Here is a 20,232-nt window from a genome sequence, read left to right as displayed (position 1 = left end):
GTTTTAGAGAAGAGAAAACTGAAATTTTAAGGGGCTAACTGACCAGGATATATACTGCTATTGCTAGCAGGAGTGGCATTGAAACTGATTATTTTTTCTTGTCATTTATCAATCAGGACCATTTGCTTTAGTTAAGACATACTCAAGGTGAATGTGTTTCTGAATTTAAGATTACTGTTAAATACAAATTTAAACATAAACCTGGTATGTATAAGAAGTAGGACATAAATCCATCATACTTGACAGAACTTACGGAAATAACAAGAAAATGTTACAGTTTTCCCCCAGGGATTAAAAATGTTGCTTGAAAATAAAGCAATTAAAAAGGCAGGTGTAGGAATTGAAGGAGATCAGTGGAAACTTCTACGTGACTTTGATATCAAATTGAAGAATTTTGTGGAGTTGACAGATGTTGCCAATAAAAAGGTAAAATCAATATATATACAATTTTCATAATGAAGATAATTTTGTGTTGCACAGAATGTACTTTCTATCTGAATGTTAGAGTTTTTGAAAAAATAGTTTAAGTTATATAATGTTTTTGTAGCAATAAAAAAGTTCCAAGTGAATGTTCTATAATGAAAACCTTTAGTTTAGGTTTTTTTTTTTTTTTTTTAATTTTTGTTTCATGATCAGGGGTACATGTGCATGTTTGTTACATAGGTAAACTTGTGTCATGGGGGTTTATTGTACAGGTTATCACCCAGGTATTAAGCCTAGTACCCATTAGTTATTTTTCCTGATTCTCTTCCTCCCTTCTCCCACTCTCCACCACCCACAGTGTGTGTTGTTCCCCTCTATGTGTCCATGTGTTCTTATCATTTAGATCTCACTTACAAGTGAGAACATACGGTATTTGCTTTTCCGTTCCTGCATGAGTTTGCTAAGGATAATGGCCTCCAATGCCATCCCTGTCCCTGCAAAGAACATGATCTTGTTTTTTTTTTTTTTTAAATGGCTGCATACTATTCCATACTATTCCATGATATATATGTACCACATTTTTTTTTTTTTAATGCAGTCTATCATTGATGGGCATCTAGGCTGATTCCATGTCTTTGCTATTGTAAATAGTGCTGCAGTGAACATATGCGTGCATGTGTCTTTGTAACAGAATGATTTATATTCCTTTTGGTATATACCCAGTAGTGGGATTGCTGGGGTAAATAGTATTTCTTTCTTTAGGTCTCTGAGGAATTGCTACATAGCCTTCCACAATGGAAAACCTTTAGTTCTAATCCACTGTCTTGGCATACAGTTTTTTTTTTTTTTTTTTCCCCTGAGATGGAGTTTCGCTCTTGTTGCCCAGGCTGGAGTGCAATGGTACGATCTCGGCTCACTGCAACCTCCACCTCCCGGGTTTAAGTGATTCTCCTGCCTCAGCCTCCTGAGTAGCTGGGGTTACAGGCATGCGCCACCAAGCCTGGCTAATTTTGTGTTTTTAGTAGAGATGGGGTTTCTTCATGTTGGTCAGGCTGATCTCGAACTCCTGACCTCAGGTCATCTGCCTGCCTTGGCCTCCCAAAGTGCTGAGATTACAGGCATAAGCCACCGCACCTGGCCAGCATACAGTTTCTTTCTTTCTTTCTTTCTTTTTTTTTCTTTTTGAGACACAGTCTTGCTCTGTTGCCTGGGCTGGAGTGCAGTGGTGCAATCTTGGCTCACTGAAAACTTTGCCTCCTGGGTTCAAGTGATTCTCCTGCCTCAGCCCCACAAGTAGCTGGGACTACAGGCGTGCCACCACACCCAGCTAATTTTTTGTATTTTTTTTAGTAGAGGCGGGGTTTCACCGTGTTAGCCAGGATGGTCTTGATCTCCTGACCGTGTGATCCACCTGCTTCGGCCTCCCAAAGTGCTGGGATTACATACAGTTTATTTAAGCAAGCCTTCTCCTTCCCTTCCTCCCAGTTCTTGGTACTCTTTCACATTCATATATTTGCAAATGTAAAATTGTGTTTTAGGTGTATATTTTTAATACATTTATACCAGTAACTCAAAAAAAATTTTTTTTTTAATTTAAAGGAGAGCATAATGGAGCTCTTGTGTTACAGTGCTCTTAGTGGAAGTTTGGCTCTCAGTTCCATCACCTATATTTCACATATTTTATTAATGAAGTCATTAAATTAAATTCTCATATTTAGCCAACTATTCATTTGGCTGGGAGGTAGAAAGACTACTAACCAGCTTTTTTTCATGAACAGTACTTTTAAAGTCCAAGAATTTTAATACCTACATTAGGGAAATTCTAGAATTAAATTCTTACAATGTGGACTGCATATGAGGCTTTTAGTGACAGGGAATTGGTTGAAGGCTGTCTGTGGGTTGTATTTTGGTATAACATTTCCTAATTTTATCTGTGGTATGTTCATTTGATGTCATTTGTTAATACCTGAAAACAGGAACTGATTTTTACTGTGTTGCTTTTTCATCATTTCTAGTTGAAATGTACAGAGACCTGGAGCCTCAGCGGTCTGGTTAAACACCTCTTAGGTAAACAGCTTCTGAAAGACAAGTCTATCCGCTGTAGCAATTGGAGTAAATTTCCTCTCACTGAGGACCAGAAACTGTATGCAGCCACTGATGCTTATGTACGTGCTTAAAGATCTTTAGAAATTGTGATGTGTTTTAAAAACATTATTATAAATGACTTTAGAAAAATTTTATTGTAGTAGTGGCAGAAACTCTACCAAAATATTTTATATCAATTTGGCATTGAAAAATGCTTAGGAAGACATTTAGTGAAAGTGTTCATTCTCGATATTAGTTAGCAAGTACCAATCAACAGATTGTTCAATGCTAGTTATTTTCATTGTCATGAAGCCAAATTAATGTCTAATTTGTATGTAAAAAAAAATGTGAACTTGCTGAAAACATGAAAGGCTAAGAAACCCAGGCTGAGCAAGCACAAATAGTACTGATGATGGATTTGATATATAAACAATTCAGAATGAAAATAATTATAGTACAGTTTCTATTTTCAAACTGGCCTTATTTCCTATATTTATACATAAAATGTGGTGAAATTTTAGAAAAATTGCCTCCAAATTTAGCTTGTTGCTGCCATTAGATATATTTTTATATTTACATGTTTGTATGTAGTGAAATCTGGGCTTTTCTTTATATCTAGCACTATTGTGTGTTTTTTAAGAAACGTATTTTATTCCACAGTGAATTTGTTTTCTCCTAATTCATGCTATCATTTGTAGATGAATATTTTATTGTTTCTCCTTTGCATCTATCAAAGGAATGGAAACTCCTTTGAATTGTAACCAGCAACAATTCACTTTTGTTAGGAAAATTGGATGATAATTTTCCTTTAAAAGATATCCCCAAACTTGCTGAGAGCTAGCACAAGTTCTGTAGCATTTTTATTCATGAAAAATCAATGTGACTTGATTGTTCTTGTTAACAGGACTTAGAAGGAGGACTCTTCATATACTGACTAACATTCTCAGCTGATTTAAATAGGATTTCTCTCACTAGATTGCATTTTGTTAGATTCCGTTATAGGTTATTTTATTTGGATATTGTGTGTAATATTGAGTGTGAAAAAGTGAAAACAAACTTTTAAGGCTTAGGCAGCTTACTTTCTCAATTTTCACAATTGGTATGATTATTAAATGAGGACATATTGATATTTGTGTCACATAATAGGTTGAATTCCATGTTTGGGTGCTTTGCGAATCATTCTCTTCGATTTTTCTGAAGATGGGACTTACTGTTTTATTTCAGTGATCTTTAGGACACTTTTTAAATTTTTCTGTTTTTTTATAGGCTGGTTTTATTATTTACCGAAATTTAGAAATTTTGGATGATGCTGTGCAAAGGTTTGCTATAAATAAAGGTATGTTAAGATCCATAAATAAAATGTGAATTCACTCTTTTGTGAGGGTTATCTCCAAAAAGACAATATTCACGTATTTGCAAAGCATTTAGTGCTATAACTTCTTGAATGTCTGAGTATTCCTGACATTAGGGTGGGATCCATCAGGGCCCAAGATTAGTGTTTCATCTTTGTTACTTGTGGCAAAGCAGCCCTTACTTCTTTTACTTTGTAGCATTGCTATGTATTTGGCTTCTAGAGTTGGGGCTTTGTGGCTTTCATAATAGCAGTGACACAGCCAGCTTTCTCCCTGTCTGGAGATGATACGTCCTTGCTATAAGTATTTGAAATGCTTTCTATATAATACTTTAAAACATATGAGATGGCTTATCCCCAAGATGGTAGCTAATAAACACTAAATGAGAAAGTAGGTAAAGATATATTTATTCATTTATTAAATATTGTTGAGCATTTTACAGTGCTTTCTAACATACTGGTTTACATTTCTAATTTTTTTCTGTGATTTTTCTCTAAAAATAATGGACATGTCATCCAAACTCAGTGCTGTTTTTAGAGGTCTTGATAGGCCAGTGAGTGCAGAAGGAGCCACGTAGTGGAGTGGGTGAGCCCAGGCTTTTTGTTGCACAGACCAATGTGAATCCCAGCCATGTGACCTGGGATGTACCTGTTTCTCCAAGGGTGGAATGTGGAGATACTAGCATAGTGTCTGTTTTATAGAATAATTGTGAACACCTAAAGGGACAAACTATTCAAAACATCTGTATTGATAATAAAGTTATCACTATTCTTGTAGTTTCTTTTTGGCGGTTTTAAATGATTGTGTTTGTTAAGATGTTAATTAAATTAGACCATTTTGCTAAATACTCTTAAAAATATGGCATGACTGCCTCATATAAAATGATATGATATTCTTTATAATTGTCATTGAGAAGGGATTCAGAGCCTCTGTGGGTGGCAGGTCCTCCTTTGTATGTTAAGGTAGAAGAGTCTTTATTCTTACTTCCCCTCCCTGGAGAGCCACTTCTGATGAATGCCTGCTGGTTCTCTGTAGTCAGAGGTCTTGTGGCTGTAACTTAGAGTCAGCCTCCATATCCCTGGGTTCTGCATCTGTGGGTTCAGCCAATCGCAGATTGAGAACATTCCAGCCGGAAAAAAAAAATTCACAGTTTAAAAAAGGAAAAGTTGAATTTACTGCGTGGAGTACCACACTGAATCCATATGAATGAAGTGATGTGTAGGCATTGTATAAGGTATTATAAGAAATCTGGAGATGATTTAAAGTATACAGGATAATGTGTATAGGTTATATGCAAATACTGCAGCATTTTATGTAAGAGACTTGATCATCTATGGATTTGATATCAGTGATGGGGAGGTTCCTGGAACCAATCCCTCAAGGATACAGAGGAATGACTGTATGTTAATTAACTGAGGCAGGTGATAGGTTTTTTAAGCTGATTAGGGAAACAGTATGTAAGAACTTATTTAACTCATAATAAAACTAAAATTCAACAGAGGAGATTTATGAATTTTTGGCTTTATGGTTTGTGGAATTGCATGTAGGTTACATGTACAATTTTGTTACATGTGCAATTTTGATGAAAATGCTTCCAAGGAATGTTTACTATATTTTTCACTAAAGTAATACATATTAATAACACAATACTGGAAGTCCTGGTATCTGTGTACCTGTCATTGTAATGCTACATTGTAATACTACATTATTTGACCTTCACTTTTTTTTCCCTTTATTACATTATATATGTGAGTATATTGTGACATCTTGACTCAGATTCCAGTGAATTGTATTAGTTTGGTGCAAAAACAATTACGGTTTTGGTAATTTTTAATGGCAAAAACCACAGTTACTTTTGCACCAACCTAATAACCAAGAATACCATCTTTTTGCCTTCCTTCCTCCCTCCCTTCCTTTCTGTTATTTAGCCAGAAGTATCAGCATCACTGTTCTCTAATTTTCTTCATGTACATATGGATGATATTTTCAAATGATCACTTTTCTCTTTCGCTTTTTATTATTAGACTGTTTTTTTCTTCTTGTTAAAGGATAAAAAGATTAGAACATAAAAGAATGTTTACACATTGTTTCCCCATTGACTTATTCCCAAGATGGTAGCTAATAAACACCAAATGATATAGTAGTTAAAGATACATTTACTCATTTATTAAATATTGCTGAGCATTTTACAATATGGGAATACATTAGTGAACAAGCCAGGCATAGTCTGTTTCCTGAGGGGCCTACAGTTTTATTGGGGATATAGATGAGTGAAAAAAGCAATTGCAGGGAGATGAGTCTTACGTCATGGGAAAACAAGGTACAGTAGTTAGCACACCAAGAGGCATCTGACACATATTGGGGGAAATATTATAGAATATTTCCTGGAGAAAGTGCAGGTAAAAGCCAGACCTGAAACCTGAGCAAGAGTTAGCTAAGGCCGGGCGCAGTGGCTCATGCCTGTAATCCTAGCACTTCAGGAGGCCAAGGTGGGTAGATCACCTGAGGTCAGGAGTTCGAGACCAGCCTGGCCAAAATGGTCAAACACCATCTCTACTAAAAATACAAAAAACTAGCTGGATGTGGTAATGGGCACCTGTAATCCCAGCTACTTGGGAGATTGAGGCAGGAGAATCGCTTTAATCTGGGAGGCGGAGGTTGTAGTGAGCTGAGATTGCACCATTGCACTCCAGCCTGCATGACAAGAGTGAGACTCTGTCTCAAAAAAAAAAAAAAGTTAGCTAGCTGAAGAGTATAGGAAAGAATGGGTACAGGAAATTACAGGCGCCAAGTTTCAGAGGTAAGAGAAATTATGGTGTCTATAGGTAATTGAAAGTAGTTCAGTAGAACACTGAATAGGACTGGGCGGATGAAGGCGAAGCAGAAAAAGGAAAGCAGATGGGCCATGGTAAGAAGTTTATATCTCCTCCCAAGAGCAATCGAAGTGACTGAGGGTTTTAAACACAGCAATGAATTACATTAAAAAAAAGAAGAACTTGGGCTCTAGAATAAAAAACGAATGGTAGGAGGAAGGCAGGAGTCACAGTAAGAATATCTTTTGGGAGGCTGTGACAATAATCCAAGTGAGAGGTAATGGCAACTTGAATCGGTTAATTGTGTTGAGAATGGAGAGAAGTTGACAGATTCAAAATTCATTTTTTTTTTTTTCTTTTCTTGAGTCTTGCTCTGTCACCCAGGCTAGATGTGATCTCGGCTTACCGCATCTTCTACCTCCTGGGTTCAAGCGATTCTCCTGCCTCAGCCTCCTGAGTAACTGGGATTACAGGCACCTGCTACCACACCCAGCTAATTTTTATATGTTTAGTGGAGATGGGGTTTCGCCATGTTGGCCAGGCTGGTCTTGAACTCCTGGTCTCAAGTCCTCCGCCCACCTCAGCCTCCCAAAGTGCTGGAATTATAGGCGTGAGCTACCACACCTGACCTCAAAATACATTTAATAGAGCAAGCATTGAGCCACTATGCCCCGCCTCAAAATACGTTTAATAAACCAACGGAATTTGAGGTAATGATGAAAGACACATGTCAAGGATCATTCCTGTGTTGTTGGCATAAGCAACGGGAATGAAAAGCATTGAGGAAGAGCAAGATTTTGGGATGCATTGTCACACAGTTGATTTTAGGTATGTTAAGGGAGAGAGACCTGTAAGATAGCAAAGTGGAGATGGTGCAAGAATTAGTTGTGTTGGCTGTAGCGCAGAGGACAGTTTGAGTTAAGAGAGTTTGGACTGAGAATCCTGAGGAACTCTTAGTGTTGAACATTTGTGTGGAGGAGGGGACACCAAAGGAGTTGCCATAGACATCGAGGAAATTAGGAGGTGTGGTGTGCAGAAAGCCAAGTGAAGAACATGTTTTAAGTAGGAGGATGCTATCAACTGTTTTAAATTCTGCTGAGAGTTTGAGAAACTGAGGACTTAGAATTCATCATTAGATTTGGCAATGCGCCGATCATTTGTCATCTTTTAAACAATAGCTTTGCTGTACTGGGTAGCAAAGGAGTGTTTTGAGGAGTGGTCATTTGGAGCATATGCTATTCAAACAGAGAAGAGTCCACAGTCTTTGGTAACATGAAGGTCCTATAACCATAGCAAGAGAATGAGGTAGGAGGAAATCATATTAATGTGAATAGAGGAGTAAGTTAGATCTAAGGAATGTGGAAACAGAGACAGGTTCTCATTATGTTGCCCAGCCTGGCTCAGACTCATGGCCTCAAGCGATCCTCCTGCCTCAGCCTCCTGAATACCTTGGGTTTCAGGCCACTGCGTCTGGCTTGAAAACAACATTTTCTTGGAAGCTTGTTTTAGTTGTTTTAGAAATAACTAAGGCATGTGTAAACAACTGTTCTTCTAGAAGGTTAGTTTGGAAAGGGAACGTTTATTGATTCATATAACACTTATTTGTTGGGTGCTTATGTGTCAGGCACTGTTAGAGTTGCTTGGGAAAATTTACAAGCCAAACGAACCACACCCCTTCATTTCCTTTGGGTGAAGTGAGGGAGCCGTGTGGTTATCTGAAGGAAGACCATAGCAGGATTAGAGGGAGGAAAGTGCAAAACCTCCTAGGGTGATTGGCTGGCTTGTTTGGAGGAACAGTGCATATAACTGAATGAAATGAGTGAGGGTAAGAGTGGCAGGAAATGAGGCTAGAAAAGGAACTTGGGCCACATCACGTAGGGCCTTGTAGGCTGTGGATCTGACTTCATTTCTTATTAATGAAAATAAATACGATGATGGGTGATGGGAAACCCATAGGGGGTTTGGAGCAGAATAATTATATAATTAAAATTTTATTTTAGAAAGATTTTTCTGGTTGTCGTAAAAGGAAAAATGTTTAGCCCCAGGGCATTTTGGCAGAGAGTTTGGAGGCTATTGTAACAGCCCAGGCAATAGACAATAATTGTTTGGATTAGACTGGTAGCAATAGAGGTGATGAGAAGTGGTAGCTTCTGTAGATATTTGGAAGATATATATTGTGAGGGATTTGCTGATGAATTCCCTGTAAGGGGTGAGGTGTGAAGATTGATAGAACGTTAAGATATTTTGGTCAGATCATCTGATGAATGGAAAGGTCAGTTATAGTGGACAGATTATGAGAAGAACAGGTTTGGGTGAGAAAACTTTAGATTTCAGAGTTGCATATCCTAAGTTTTAGATGATTATTGGTATCCAAGAGAATGTCTTAGTTGGAAATATGATCCCAAAGTTCAAGGTTGAGGTTGGAGATGTAATTCAGATCCGATGGTAGTTAAAGCAGTGAGACTGAATGAGATAAAATAGGGAGTGAATGAAATAAAGAATAAACGTGATATTGACCTCAAAGGCACACCAGCATTTAGAGGTTGGGAAGATGAGGAGAGAGCAGCAAAGAGGACTGGAAGGACCACTAATGAAGGAGGGAAGTACAGGAGGTGTTTAGTTCTGAAGCCACCTGAAGAAAATGTTTTAAATAGGAAGAAGTTGTCAGTTGCTTTAAATCATTTGGAGAAGTTGAGTAAGATGAGAGTCTAGAATTAAGTTAGGTTGGATGGTGTAGAGGCCATCAATAACTTTTTCTTTTCTTTTTTTTTTTTTTTGAGACAGAGTCTTGCTCAGTCGCCCATGCTGGAGTGCAGTGGCGCAATCTCGGCTCGCTGCAAGCTCCGCCTCTTGGGTTCACGCTGTTTTGCTGCCTCAGCCTCCCGAGTAGCTGGGACTACAGGCGCCGGCCACCACACCTGGCTAATTTTTTTGTATTTTTAGGAGAGATGGGGTTTCACCATGTTAGCCAGGGTGCTCTAGATCTCTTGACCTCATGATCCACCCGCCTTGGCCTTGCAAGTGCTAGGATTACAGGCCTGAGCCACCACGCCCGGCCCATCAGTAACCTTTTCAAAAGCAGCTTTGCTCTACTGATTTGGGTGAAAACTTAGTTGGAGTTGGTTTGGGAGGAAATGGGAGCAGAAAATTTGAGAGAGTGAGTATAGACAACTCTTTCAAGGAATTTTGCTATAAATGGGAGTAGAGATCTGAAGACTGAATAGCAAATTGAAAAGTGGGAAGATGAGGTAATTCTCTTATTGTTTCATTTTTCTTAGTGAAATAAGAGGTGAAGTTGTTCTCACAGGTGTTGGAGGTTCACAAAGAAAGGAAGATGTTTGAAATAGTCATTTTGAGAGTGGGAAACAGAAGAATTAACAGTCAGGGCTGAGGGTGCGTTTGAAATCTGTGTCCTGAGTTTAAAATAACTTGTGTCATCATCGATGTGCTTTATTTTCAACTATGTTCAACTGCTTGGGTGTAGGCCTCAGGTAGGTAAAAAAAAAAAAAAAGTGGGTTTTATTAAGACTAGAGGTTTTGCCAGGTAATTACCATGGAGGGAGGGAAGAGCAAAGGAGTTGAGAGTCTATAGATACAAAGGAATGATTACTGTATTGTGGGTAAGAGAGAAATGGAAGGCTCAGTGGGGAGTGGGAGTAGGGAGGGCGATAGGTAAGGAAAAGGTGATAGGATCAATGCATTTGGTTCTGCAAGTGTCAAAGTATTGTTGGGGAAAGCATGCTGGAAGGAAAGATAGGTATGCTGGTGTTCTCAGGGTGGAAGGCTTACAGTTGAAGTCTGGAAGTGGTGATTTTATTGGCAATTATAAGGTCAACAGTATGACTGTGGAATGGAGTGGCTAAGGTCTGTTGAAGAAAAGATTGTCGGAAATGCAGGGGTCAAGGAACTGGCCTGTGGATGTTGAAGTCACTGGCAGTTATCACAGGAATAGTAGTGGAGGGAAAGTCAGTTAATGAATCAGGCGTTAAGATCTCTAAGGGATGAAAGGATGCAGTTTGGAGATGACAAGATAACTGTAGTAATCACAAATAGCAGGTTATGTAGCTCTATCTCATAGGCTTCAGAGGAGATGAGCTTTTGAAGGACAAGAGAAATGATGATGAATAAATTCTAAGCAGGAGAAGTGTTTGGTAAAGCAGGGCAGGCTTTGTGCTGTTGATGGCAAATGATGTACCAGGCAGGATGAAGTTGAGAATTTGGAAGATGATCACTGATTAGGAAGGCTTACATTTTATTTTGACCGGGTTGGTAGCTCATGCCTGTAATCCCAGCAGTTTGGAAGGCCAAGGTGGGCGGATCACTTGAGGCCGGAAGTTGGAGACCAGCCTGGCCACCATGGCGAAACACTGTCTCTACTAGAAATACCAAAAAAAAAAAAAAAAAAAATTAGCTGGGCATGGTGGCACATGCCTGTAGTCCCAGCTACTCCGGGGGCTAGGGAATGAGAATCGCTTGAAGCCGGGAGGTGGAGGTTGCAGTGAGCCGAGATCGCGCCACTGCACTCCAGCCTGGGCGACAGAGTGAGACTGTCTCAAAAAAAAAAGGAAGGGCTTGCATTTTATTTTGGTGATGACTGGGAATGAAGGCATGAGGGATGACTGTTGGAGAAGGCTGTGTTTACTAAACAGTATTATTAAGTAGCAGCATACATGGTGTTATACTGACTTCTGATTTTGCAATAGTACAGACGGGTTCAGATTCTCATTTCCACCTTCTCCTTCTGCCTAGGCCAATAACTGCTGGGTTATAATACATATGACTGCAGATCATTTGTAATTTACTTTAAATTGAAACAGTACAAATTTGAAAGAGAGGGAAAGCAACTGAGGCAAATTGGGGATTGAATAAGAAGGTCTTTTTGTTGGAATTCATTTAAGGAAAGAAAATGAAAATTTGAGCCCTAATATTATTTAATGAAGTGGCTGAATGAATATCTCTGCTTTGTGGTTTGAAAATTAATATTGATTTTTTTTTTTTTTTCTCCTAGAGGAAGAAATCCTACTTAGCGACATGAACAAACAGTTGACTTCAATCTCTGAGGAAGTGATGGATCTGGCTAAGCATCTTCCTGATGCTTTCAGTAAATTGGAAAACCCACAGAGGTTAAATATTACCGTTTTTTTTTGAATTTAAATCAATTCTGTTTTTTTTAAATTACATTTTCCTGTATGTGAAGAATACTATTTATTAAGGTTGACTCATAGAAATTTGCTTGAATACCCACACACAGACTGATGCATAAATTTGAGAGCTATCTTTCCAGTTGTTAAATAGTGAATCCGAAGGTTTAAGCCTTTTCTGTCTGCTTTGTACGATGTTTTATGAAACAAAGGAATAGAAATTGTATTCATATTATACATTTTGAAATTATATCTATATTATATTTTTTATGAAAGCAAAATAAGTATACATTAAGGAAAATATTTAAGATTCAAAGTTGTCATTTTCTTTCTGTTAATGAGTATCTTTCATTTGATAACATTTATAGTTTGGTCACTTGAAATCTATAGTGACCAAAAGCAACTTCATACTTAGTAGCCTCATTTTCTGTTATTATCTGATTATTACTTAAGAATTCTACTTAATTAAATAGATTATTAGAACAAAAGACATTGCAATTTTAGAGATTCTTTTATAGCTAAAGCACTAGGTAACTTAAAAAAGTTGGATCAAATGTTATACAGATTAATAGATCTTGGAATACAGGTGCTGTGTCTTTTTGGAATCAGACCTTGTCCTGGCCTTAATTGCAGGATGACTTCCTTGTTAAATCTCTAAAAGCAGGAATGCTCTGGAACAATGAACAATTAGAATGTGGTAATGTAATTTTGGGCCAAAAAATACTTTGTAGAAATGTGAAACTCTTACTTGAAATAGAAAGAATTCTGACTGAAAAAGTGCAGTTAATGTATGCTTTTCTGGATAAGATTTGTGATAGATTTGATTGAGATTTAAAACCATGATATATAAATTTAGCTTTTTTGTCAAAGTAATTTGTCCCCCTAGAATTTGTTTTGGTAATTTTTTTTTTCTTTTTCTTTTTTTTTTTTTTTTTTTGAGATGGCGTCTGGCTCTGTCACCCAGGCTGGAGTGTAGTGGTGCAGTCTCAGCTCACTGCAACCTCCGCCTCCCAGGTTCAGGCCATTCTCCTGCCTCAGCCTCCTGAGTAGCTGGGACTACAGGCACCCGCCATCATGACTGGCTGATTTTTTTCTATTTTTAGTAGAGACGGAGTTTCACCGTGTTAGCCAGGATGGTCTCAATTTCCTGACCTCACGATCCACCCGCTTCGGCCTCCCAAAGTGCTGGGATTACAGGCGTGAGGCACCGCGCCTGGCCCTGTTTTGGTAATTTTTAATGCAACTTGGAGAATTTCTGAAAGATGTAACTTTTTTTTTTTTTTTGGGACGGAGTCTCGCTCTGTCGCCAAGGCTGGAGTGCAGTGGCACAGTCTCGGCTCACTGCAAGCTCTGCCTCCCGGGTTCACGCCATTCTCTTGCCTTAGCCTCCCGAGTAGCTGGGACTACAGGCACCCGCCACCACGCCCGTCTATTTTTTTTTATTTTTAGTAGAGACGGGGTTTCACCATGTTAGCCAGGATGGTCTCGATCTCCTCACCTCATGATCTGCCCGCCTCAGCCTCCGAAAGTGCTGGGATTATAGGCGTGAGCCACCATGCCCGGCCTGAAAGATATAACTTTAAATGGGGGAGGATACTAGTAAAGCCATTTCTTACTCATTTATACATTTTTCCCTCCATGAAATTAGAGCAGTCACCTTTTACGTGACTTTTACATGCATTTCAGATTTTTGTACTAGCAATTAAAATATCTACTGGATGTAAATCACATATGCTTAATGCTTTGCTTCGTAATATCTGTTGAAGTCAAGTAAAATATAGAGACAGATCATTAAATTGAAAATGTTTTATTTGGGAAGCAAGAATTAAATTTGGGGCATATACACAGACTGGGTGGTCTTTGGTATCTCTGAACAACGAAGAGAAGTTTGGAGGTTATATAAAAAGGAAAATGTTACGTATTGTTTTTCCAGAAAGTTCTTTGGCACTAGTAAATTTTGGTGAGTTGGAAGCTCTGAATTGGTTAGTGACTGTGGTGGGTAAAACTAGTCTTAGAGTTGCAGCAGGTTGTTTCAGTATCTATTAGATAAAACTGGTTTTAGGTTATAATAGGCAGTTTCAGAAAGTAGGCTCCCAGAAAATTATATTCTTAAAGTAATGTTATGTGCCTTGAGTGCTTTTTTTCTCTTGGCCCTTGACTCTGATTTAGTTGGGTATGACAAGAATTATCAATTTATATAATTATTTTTTACATATTGAAGCTAAATGGGTTTTCTTAAAACTTGGGAATGGGAAAAACTGGGTCTTGCGAAGTTTTAGTGTGAAAACAATAATTAGTCTCTTATTTCATGTTCTTTGTAACCAGTCCACAGTAATATCTAATGTATCTAGATGACACCTCAGAACCAGGAGAGAACGAAAAAGACCTCTGAGCAGTCAAAATAATGCTATAAGCATGTATTCCAGCTTACTTTCTGCATTTCCAGTGGAGTGCATGAGGCCACGTTTTGCTTCACAAGCTTGGGTACCGAGTTAAAGTGAAAATGGTGTAAATAACTAATGATATGCACATGACAGTAGGTGGAAGTGACAGCTGACAATCTGTGAAAGAGTGAACAAAACTATAAAAATTCGAACTAAGAACTCTTAAAATAGAACGGTTTGAAGTTTGTTACAGAAGGGAGCAGCTTTATGCTTCAGTGGACTCTGAAGGTATTGGCAGTGTATAGTACTGCTTAGTCACTGATTTAAATTCAGTATATATCTCTTCTATTGCTGTCGTGTACTTGACATTCTCCTGGGTGCTAAGGCTGTCTGCAGGCTACTAATATGCATAATAACAATCCTGAAGAAGAAGGAAAAGTACACCGTGCCTTACTGAAGAAGGCAGGACAGCCTTGGTATTTGTTAGAGTAAATATTAGTTATCTTACATAACACATGTTATATTCCCTGATGTCAGGGCCTGATAAATGAGCCCTTACACTCTTGATAGTCAATCTGTGCCACTGTTGCTGTTTTGTATGTGACACCATTTCCTGTCCATGTAACAATTAAACTGTATCACATACCTGTTCCTACTAAACTATTTGCATGTAATTTTAACATTTGAGTGGCTGCATGTAAGGCTAAAAGTTCTTTATAAGATTTATAGAATTTTAGAATGTTTAAATTAGATAACATTAGTGTGTTTTTAGTTTTTGAATTTAATTTTGCTCTTGATTTTGTTTGTGTTAATGTAGACTTTGTCTACTTAAGCTTGAGCCCAACTTTGGAGTGGTGTTTTCAGTGATAGAAGTAACTGGAAATAACACATGAAACCACTTAGCACTTTTGGTAGTTTATTCCCCTGAAGGATCAAATTTTTACTTGAGTCATTAGTATAAAATTTTAAAAGGCATGTCAGATTTTATTAAGCATTGATATTAAATATATAAATATTAGAAGACCTAAACAAAATCACTAATTAAGGAGTAAAACAAGTCCCTGCCTATCATAATCCCTTCACTTCCACTAATTTCTGCTTTTATGAAGTACTTTAATAAGCTCTACAACAAATAGACAAGATGTTGTGCCTGATTTTACACTCTAGCAGTCGTTTTCCATTCCAACTAACTAGGTTGGGTTATAATATAGTCATTTAAACTTACTTAGTTAAAATGTTATACATTAGCAGCTGCAATTAAGGAGCTAAGAAATTCAGCTCATATTTATTTATATGCATCCTATCCATATTTTCTCACTTGTTATATTTGCCTACTGATGGGAAATTGATTTTTTCTGTTCCAAAAATGTAGAGTTTCGAGATTTTTGGAGATGCAAAACAGCATCATTTTCAAATTAGAGCACAAACACTCTTACTTGTTCCAGTTGGGACTAGTAATTGATCAGTGAAGTGAAACAATTAGGCAAAACGGGATCATCAAATTTTCTTTCTTTTTTGAGATGGAATATTGCTCTTGTTGCCCAGGCTGGAATGCAGTGGCACTACCTCAGTTCACTGGGACCTCTGCCTACGGGATTCAAGCGGTTCTCCTGCCTCAGCCTCCTGAGTAGTTGAGATTACAGGCACGTGCCACCACGTCTGGCTAATTTTTGTATTTTTAGTAGAGACAGGGTTTTGTCATGTTGGCAAGACTGGTCTCGAACTCCTGACCTCAAGTGATTTACCCGCCTCAGCCTCCCAAAGTGCTGGGATTATAGGCATGAGCCACTGCGCCCGCCCCAAATTTTCTTTTAACTTAAAATGTTAATGTTGGTTTGTTCCCAATCTTTTTGTATATGTCAAGGCTTTTTCGTTATATACAGGCCAGCTCTTTGGAGTTCTGCATGGTGTTTCTTGTTTAAACCACACCTATAGTGTACCATCTACAATTTCCAATTCTTTAAGACAGAGTGAAAAATTAAGACACTTGAAGTAATCTTAGTGTAGAGTCCTAGGCATTATGATTTTCCTTGAGACTTTTAGGGTTCTTTTATCATAGTTTATCAAACACCTTTTTTTTTTTTTTTTAACAAAAAAGAAATTTAAAGAATCTTTCTGTATATTCAACTTAGAATTTAATGAAATAGGTTTTTTTTTTTTTTTTTTTTTTTGGTGATCATGTATCATCAACTTACTTTACATTAATTAAATTAATCAAATTAATCAACAAAAAAATATATAGTTGGCATAAACAAATTTGGGATCAAGCACTACTGACTCTTAGTAAACATACAAGTCAACTGTTGGTACAGAAGTGCCTCGATGCTAGAGAGTAGCCTGTAAGCTGTAATTATATGTGGGCATTAGGGAATGAAGAACAGTCTTAATACTATTGATCTTTTAAGTGAAGGTCAACTTAGAAAGCTTTTACTTATTAAAATGCTTCACAATTTGTCCTTATAGTTAATGCAATTAAAGTTCAATTAATCTTTCTATTTTTTTTAGAGTTTCTATCTTACTAAAGGATATTTCAGAAAATCTGTATTCACTGAGGAAGATGATAATTGGGTCTACTAACATTGAGACTGAACTGAGGCCTAGCAATAATTTAAACTTATTATCCTTTGAAGATTCAACTACTGGGGGAGTACAACAGAAACAAATTGGAGAACATAAAATTTTTATTAATGTTGAAGATGAAACATGGGACCCAACACTTGATCATTTAGCTAAACATGGTGGAGAAGATGTACTTGGAAATAAAGTGGAACGAAAAGAAGATGGATTTGAAGAAGGAGTAGAAGACAATAAATTGAAAGAGAATATGGAAAGAGCTTGTTTGATGTCGTTAGATATTACAGAACATGAACTCCAAATTTTGGAACAGCAGGCTCAGGAAAAATATCTTAGTGATATTGCTTATAAATCTACTGAGGTACTAAATAAAGAGGAAGCACATTTTTAGTTATTAGTAGGGTCTGGCTGACTTTATTCCTGTAAAGGGGCAGATAGTAAATATTTTAGGCTTTGTGGGACATTCAGTCTCTGTGGCAGTTACTCAGTTCTGCTATTGTAGTGTGAAAGCAGCCACAGACAAATGTAAACAATTGTGCCTGTCTGTGTTTCAATGAAACTTTATCTATAAAAACAGATAGTGGGCCATATTTGGCTTGTGAGCCATAGTTTGCTGCTCCTGACTTAGTATGATGTGCAGCATTGTGTAGTGGAAAGATTTTATAGTGTCAACAGACATTTGTAGTAGTTCACTATTTTATAATTTCGTATGCTTTTTTCATAATATCTCTGCTTTTTGTGGATTCTCTTCATATCTACTAGTGTTTACTCTTCTGACTTTGATTTTTGGGGGTGTATTTTATTTCTTTATACAGACTTTTTTTCTTTTTTCTTTTTTTTTTGAGACAGGGTCTTGCTCTGTCACCCCAGCTGGAGTGCAGTGGTGCGATCTTGGCTGCCTGCAGCCTTCAACTCCTGGGCTTAAGTGATCCTTTCACCTCAGCCTCCCTAGTAGCTGGGAACACAGGCCTGGGCCACTACACTCAGCTGATTTTTGTAATTTTTTGTAGAGATGGGGTTTCGCTCTGTTGCCCAGACTGGTCTCCAACTCCTGGACTCAAGTGATCCACCTTCCTTGACCTCCCAAAGTGTTGGGATTATAAGTGTGGGTCACTGTGCCTGGTCCAGAATTTCTTTACTTGCTCATGTAAGAGGGTTTCTAATAAACTCCTGATGCTTTTGCCTGACACTATAGTTTTACTGTCATCTCAGAGTCAGATTTTTTTCCCTTAACTTCTTCATTAAATTAATTTCTTAATTTCTCATTTGTTTTTCATTAGTTTACAAAATTACTTGTTGCCTATATTCTCTGAAATTTTATATTTCATTTCACGATAAATAAGTTTTTAAAAAAATTAGATTTGAGGCCAGGCGCAGTGGCTTACGCCTGTAATCCCAGCACTTTGGGAGGCCAAGGTGGGCAGATCACAAAGTCAGGAGCTCGAGACCATCCTGGCTCACACGGTGAAACCCCGTCTCTACTAAAAATCCAAAAAAATTAGCCGGACGTGGTGGTGCGCGCCTGTAGCCCCAGCTACTCAGGAGGCTGAGGCAGGAGAATAGTGTGAACCCAAGAGGCGGAGCTTGCAGTGAGCTGAGATTGCACCACTACACCCTAGCCTGGGCGAAAGAGCAAGACTCCGTCTCAAAAAAAAAAAAAAAAAAAAAGGTTAGATTTGACCATTTAATTAGAGTTATTTCACCATCATTTTTCTAATGGCAACAATAATTTTAGTATTTGAGCAATTATCTATATTTTGGTAACTATTAGTAATCACTTCCATCAGTATATACATGCATTTCATTTTAAAATGATTTTCAAAATATTCTCATACCAACCATTCATAAAGGATGTTCCCCTTCTGGGAAATATCAGTTTTTGCTAACATCTGCATTTCCCTTTGATATTCTAGGAATTTTTATTAGGTATACACTTTAAGTGATATGTTTCATATAGTATTATAGAATTACCAGGATTTCATGACTTTTTTTTTTTTTTGAGATGGAATCTAGCTCTGTCGCCCAAGCTGGAGTGCAGTGGCACAATCTCAGCTCACTGAAACCTCCGCCTCCCTAATTCAAGTGATTCTCCTACCTCAGCCTCCCAAGTAGCTGGGATTATAGGTACCCGCCACCACACCTGGCTAATTTTTGTATTTTTAGTAGAGACGGGGTTTCACCATGTTGGCCATGCTGATCTCGAACTCCTGACCTCAAGTGATCCGCCTGCCTTGGCCTCCCAAAGTGCTGGGATTACAGGTGTGAGTCACTGCACCTGGCCTTAGATTTCGTGATTTGGCTGACATCTTTTACACCAATTACTGCCATTTTTTATTGGGTACCAATTATTAGTAGTGTTTTCTTTATTCATTAAATAAGAAGTAAAAGAACTTTTAAAAAATAGAACTTTTTTTCCTAGTAAAAAGCTTATTTTCAGTTTTTTTTATTGCTTAAATTTTGCAGGTTAATAAAGGCTGTACTTCTTTTTCCTACTTCCTGTTTAAATATTTGGCATTTTTTGAGGGTTTTCTTTCTATGGATTTTTGTCGCGGAATCCCATCTTGTTGGACGCTTAGTTCCTGGAGATTGCCAAATTATTGAAAAGTTTCCTCATACCCAAACATTGGCAATAGACTGAATAAATAACATCTCTGACACTACTTTTCAATGATATAGAGAATGCTATTGGTAAAATACTGATTTATTTAAAGATACTACAATCATAGTAGTTTTTTGCAATCTTTTTTAAATCAGTGGATGTCAAAGAACTACTATTGTTCTTTGTACGGCATTTTTCAACGTTGTGAAGAGTTCTTATACTCAAAAAGTTTGGGAGACACAGTTTGACATTGTTTAACCTGAATTGAACTTGTCATTTTGTATTCTTGTTTAGAGCAGGGATTTTATTTTGTCTCTTTATCTAACTTTGTATTCCTAACTATATTTCTTTCTTTCTCTTTGGTTCTCTGTTTCTTTGTTCATTCTTCTCTCCCTTTTTTATCTATCACATAAACATGTAAATATATATTATATATCCATTAGGGAAGAGGAAGTTGTCTAAAGATATCTAGTACATAGGAGCTTTATTCTGCAGAAAAGAGGATATGAAGTCAATTATACTGGAAATTAATGCTTAATACTTTTTTTAAAGCATTTGTCTCCCACTAATAATGAAAACGATACGTCCTATGTAATTGAGAGTGATGAAGATTTAGAAATGGAGATGCTTAAGGTATGCTTACAATTACAGAAACATTACTTCAAGTTCTTTCCAAAGCACATTTAATTAAGTAAAATATTAACTAATTCTAAACCAGGTTCCACCACAATAAAATTGCTAGTAATTACGTAACATTAGATTTCACATTTTCCAATTCATTTTTCTTTTACGTAGTGTATAAATAATGGGTTAGAGATAATATACTAATTTTAAATGTGCTTTTCTTGTTCCTTCTTGTTT

General features: G+C 37.3%; 1 protein-coding gene across 14 annotated transcripts in view; it reads left to right on the top strand.

Annotated features, from left to right (window-relative positions):
* Positions 1-20,232, top strand: part of WRN (WRN RecQ like helicase) — a 139,077-nt gene that overhangs the window by 30,611 nt on the left and 88,234 nt on the right. For all 14 annotated transcript variants that reach the window (XM_050802422.1, XM_050802423.1, XM_050802412.1 and 11 more), the window contains 6 exons: positions 278-426; positions 2,439-2,588; positions 3,775-3,844; positions 11,682-11,796; positions 16,704-17,133; positions 19,924-20,004. In XM_050802422.1, coding sequence (XP_050658379.1) covers positions 278-426; positions 2,439-2,588; positions 3,775-3,844; positions 11,682-11,796; positions 16,704-17,133; positions 19,924-20,004 — 995 coding nt within the window. The remainder of the gene's footprint in view (positions 1-277; positions 427-2,438; positions 2,589-3,774; positions 3,845-11,681; positions 11,797-16,703; positions 17,134-19,923; positions 20,005-20,232) is intronic.

Source organism: Macaca thibetana, chromosome 8 (assembly GCF_024542745.1).
Source record: "Macaca thibetana thibetana isolate TM-01 chromosome 8, ASM2454274v1, whole genome shotgun sequence".
Classification (NCBI taxonomy): domain Eukaryota; kingdom Metazoa; phylum Chordata; class Mammalia; order Primates; family Cercopithecidae; genus Macaca; species Macaca thibetana.
Note: the sequence above shows the minus strand (reverse complement) of the source record. Positions and strands in the feature narration are given on the sequence as shown.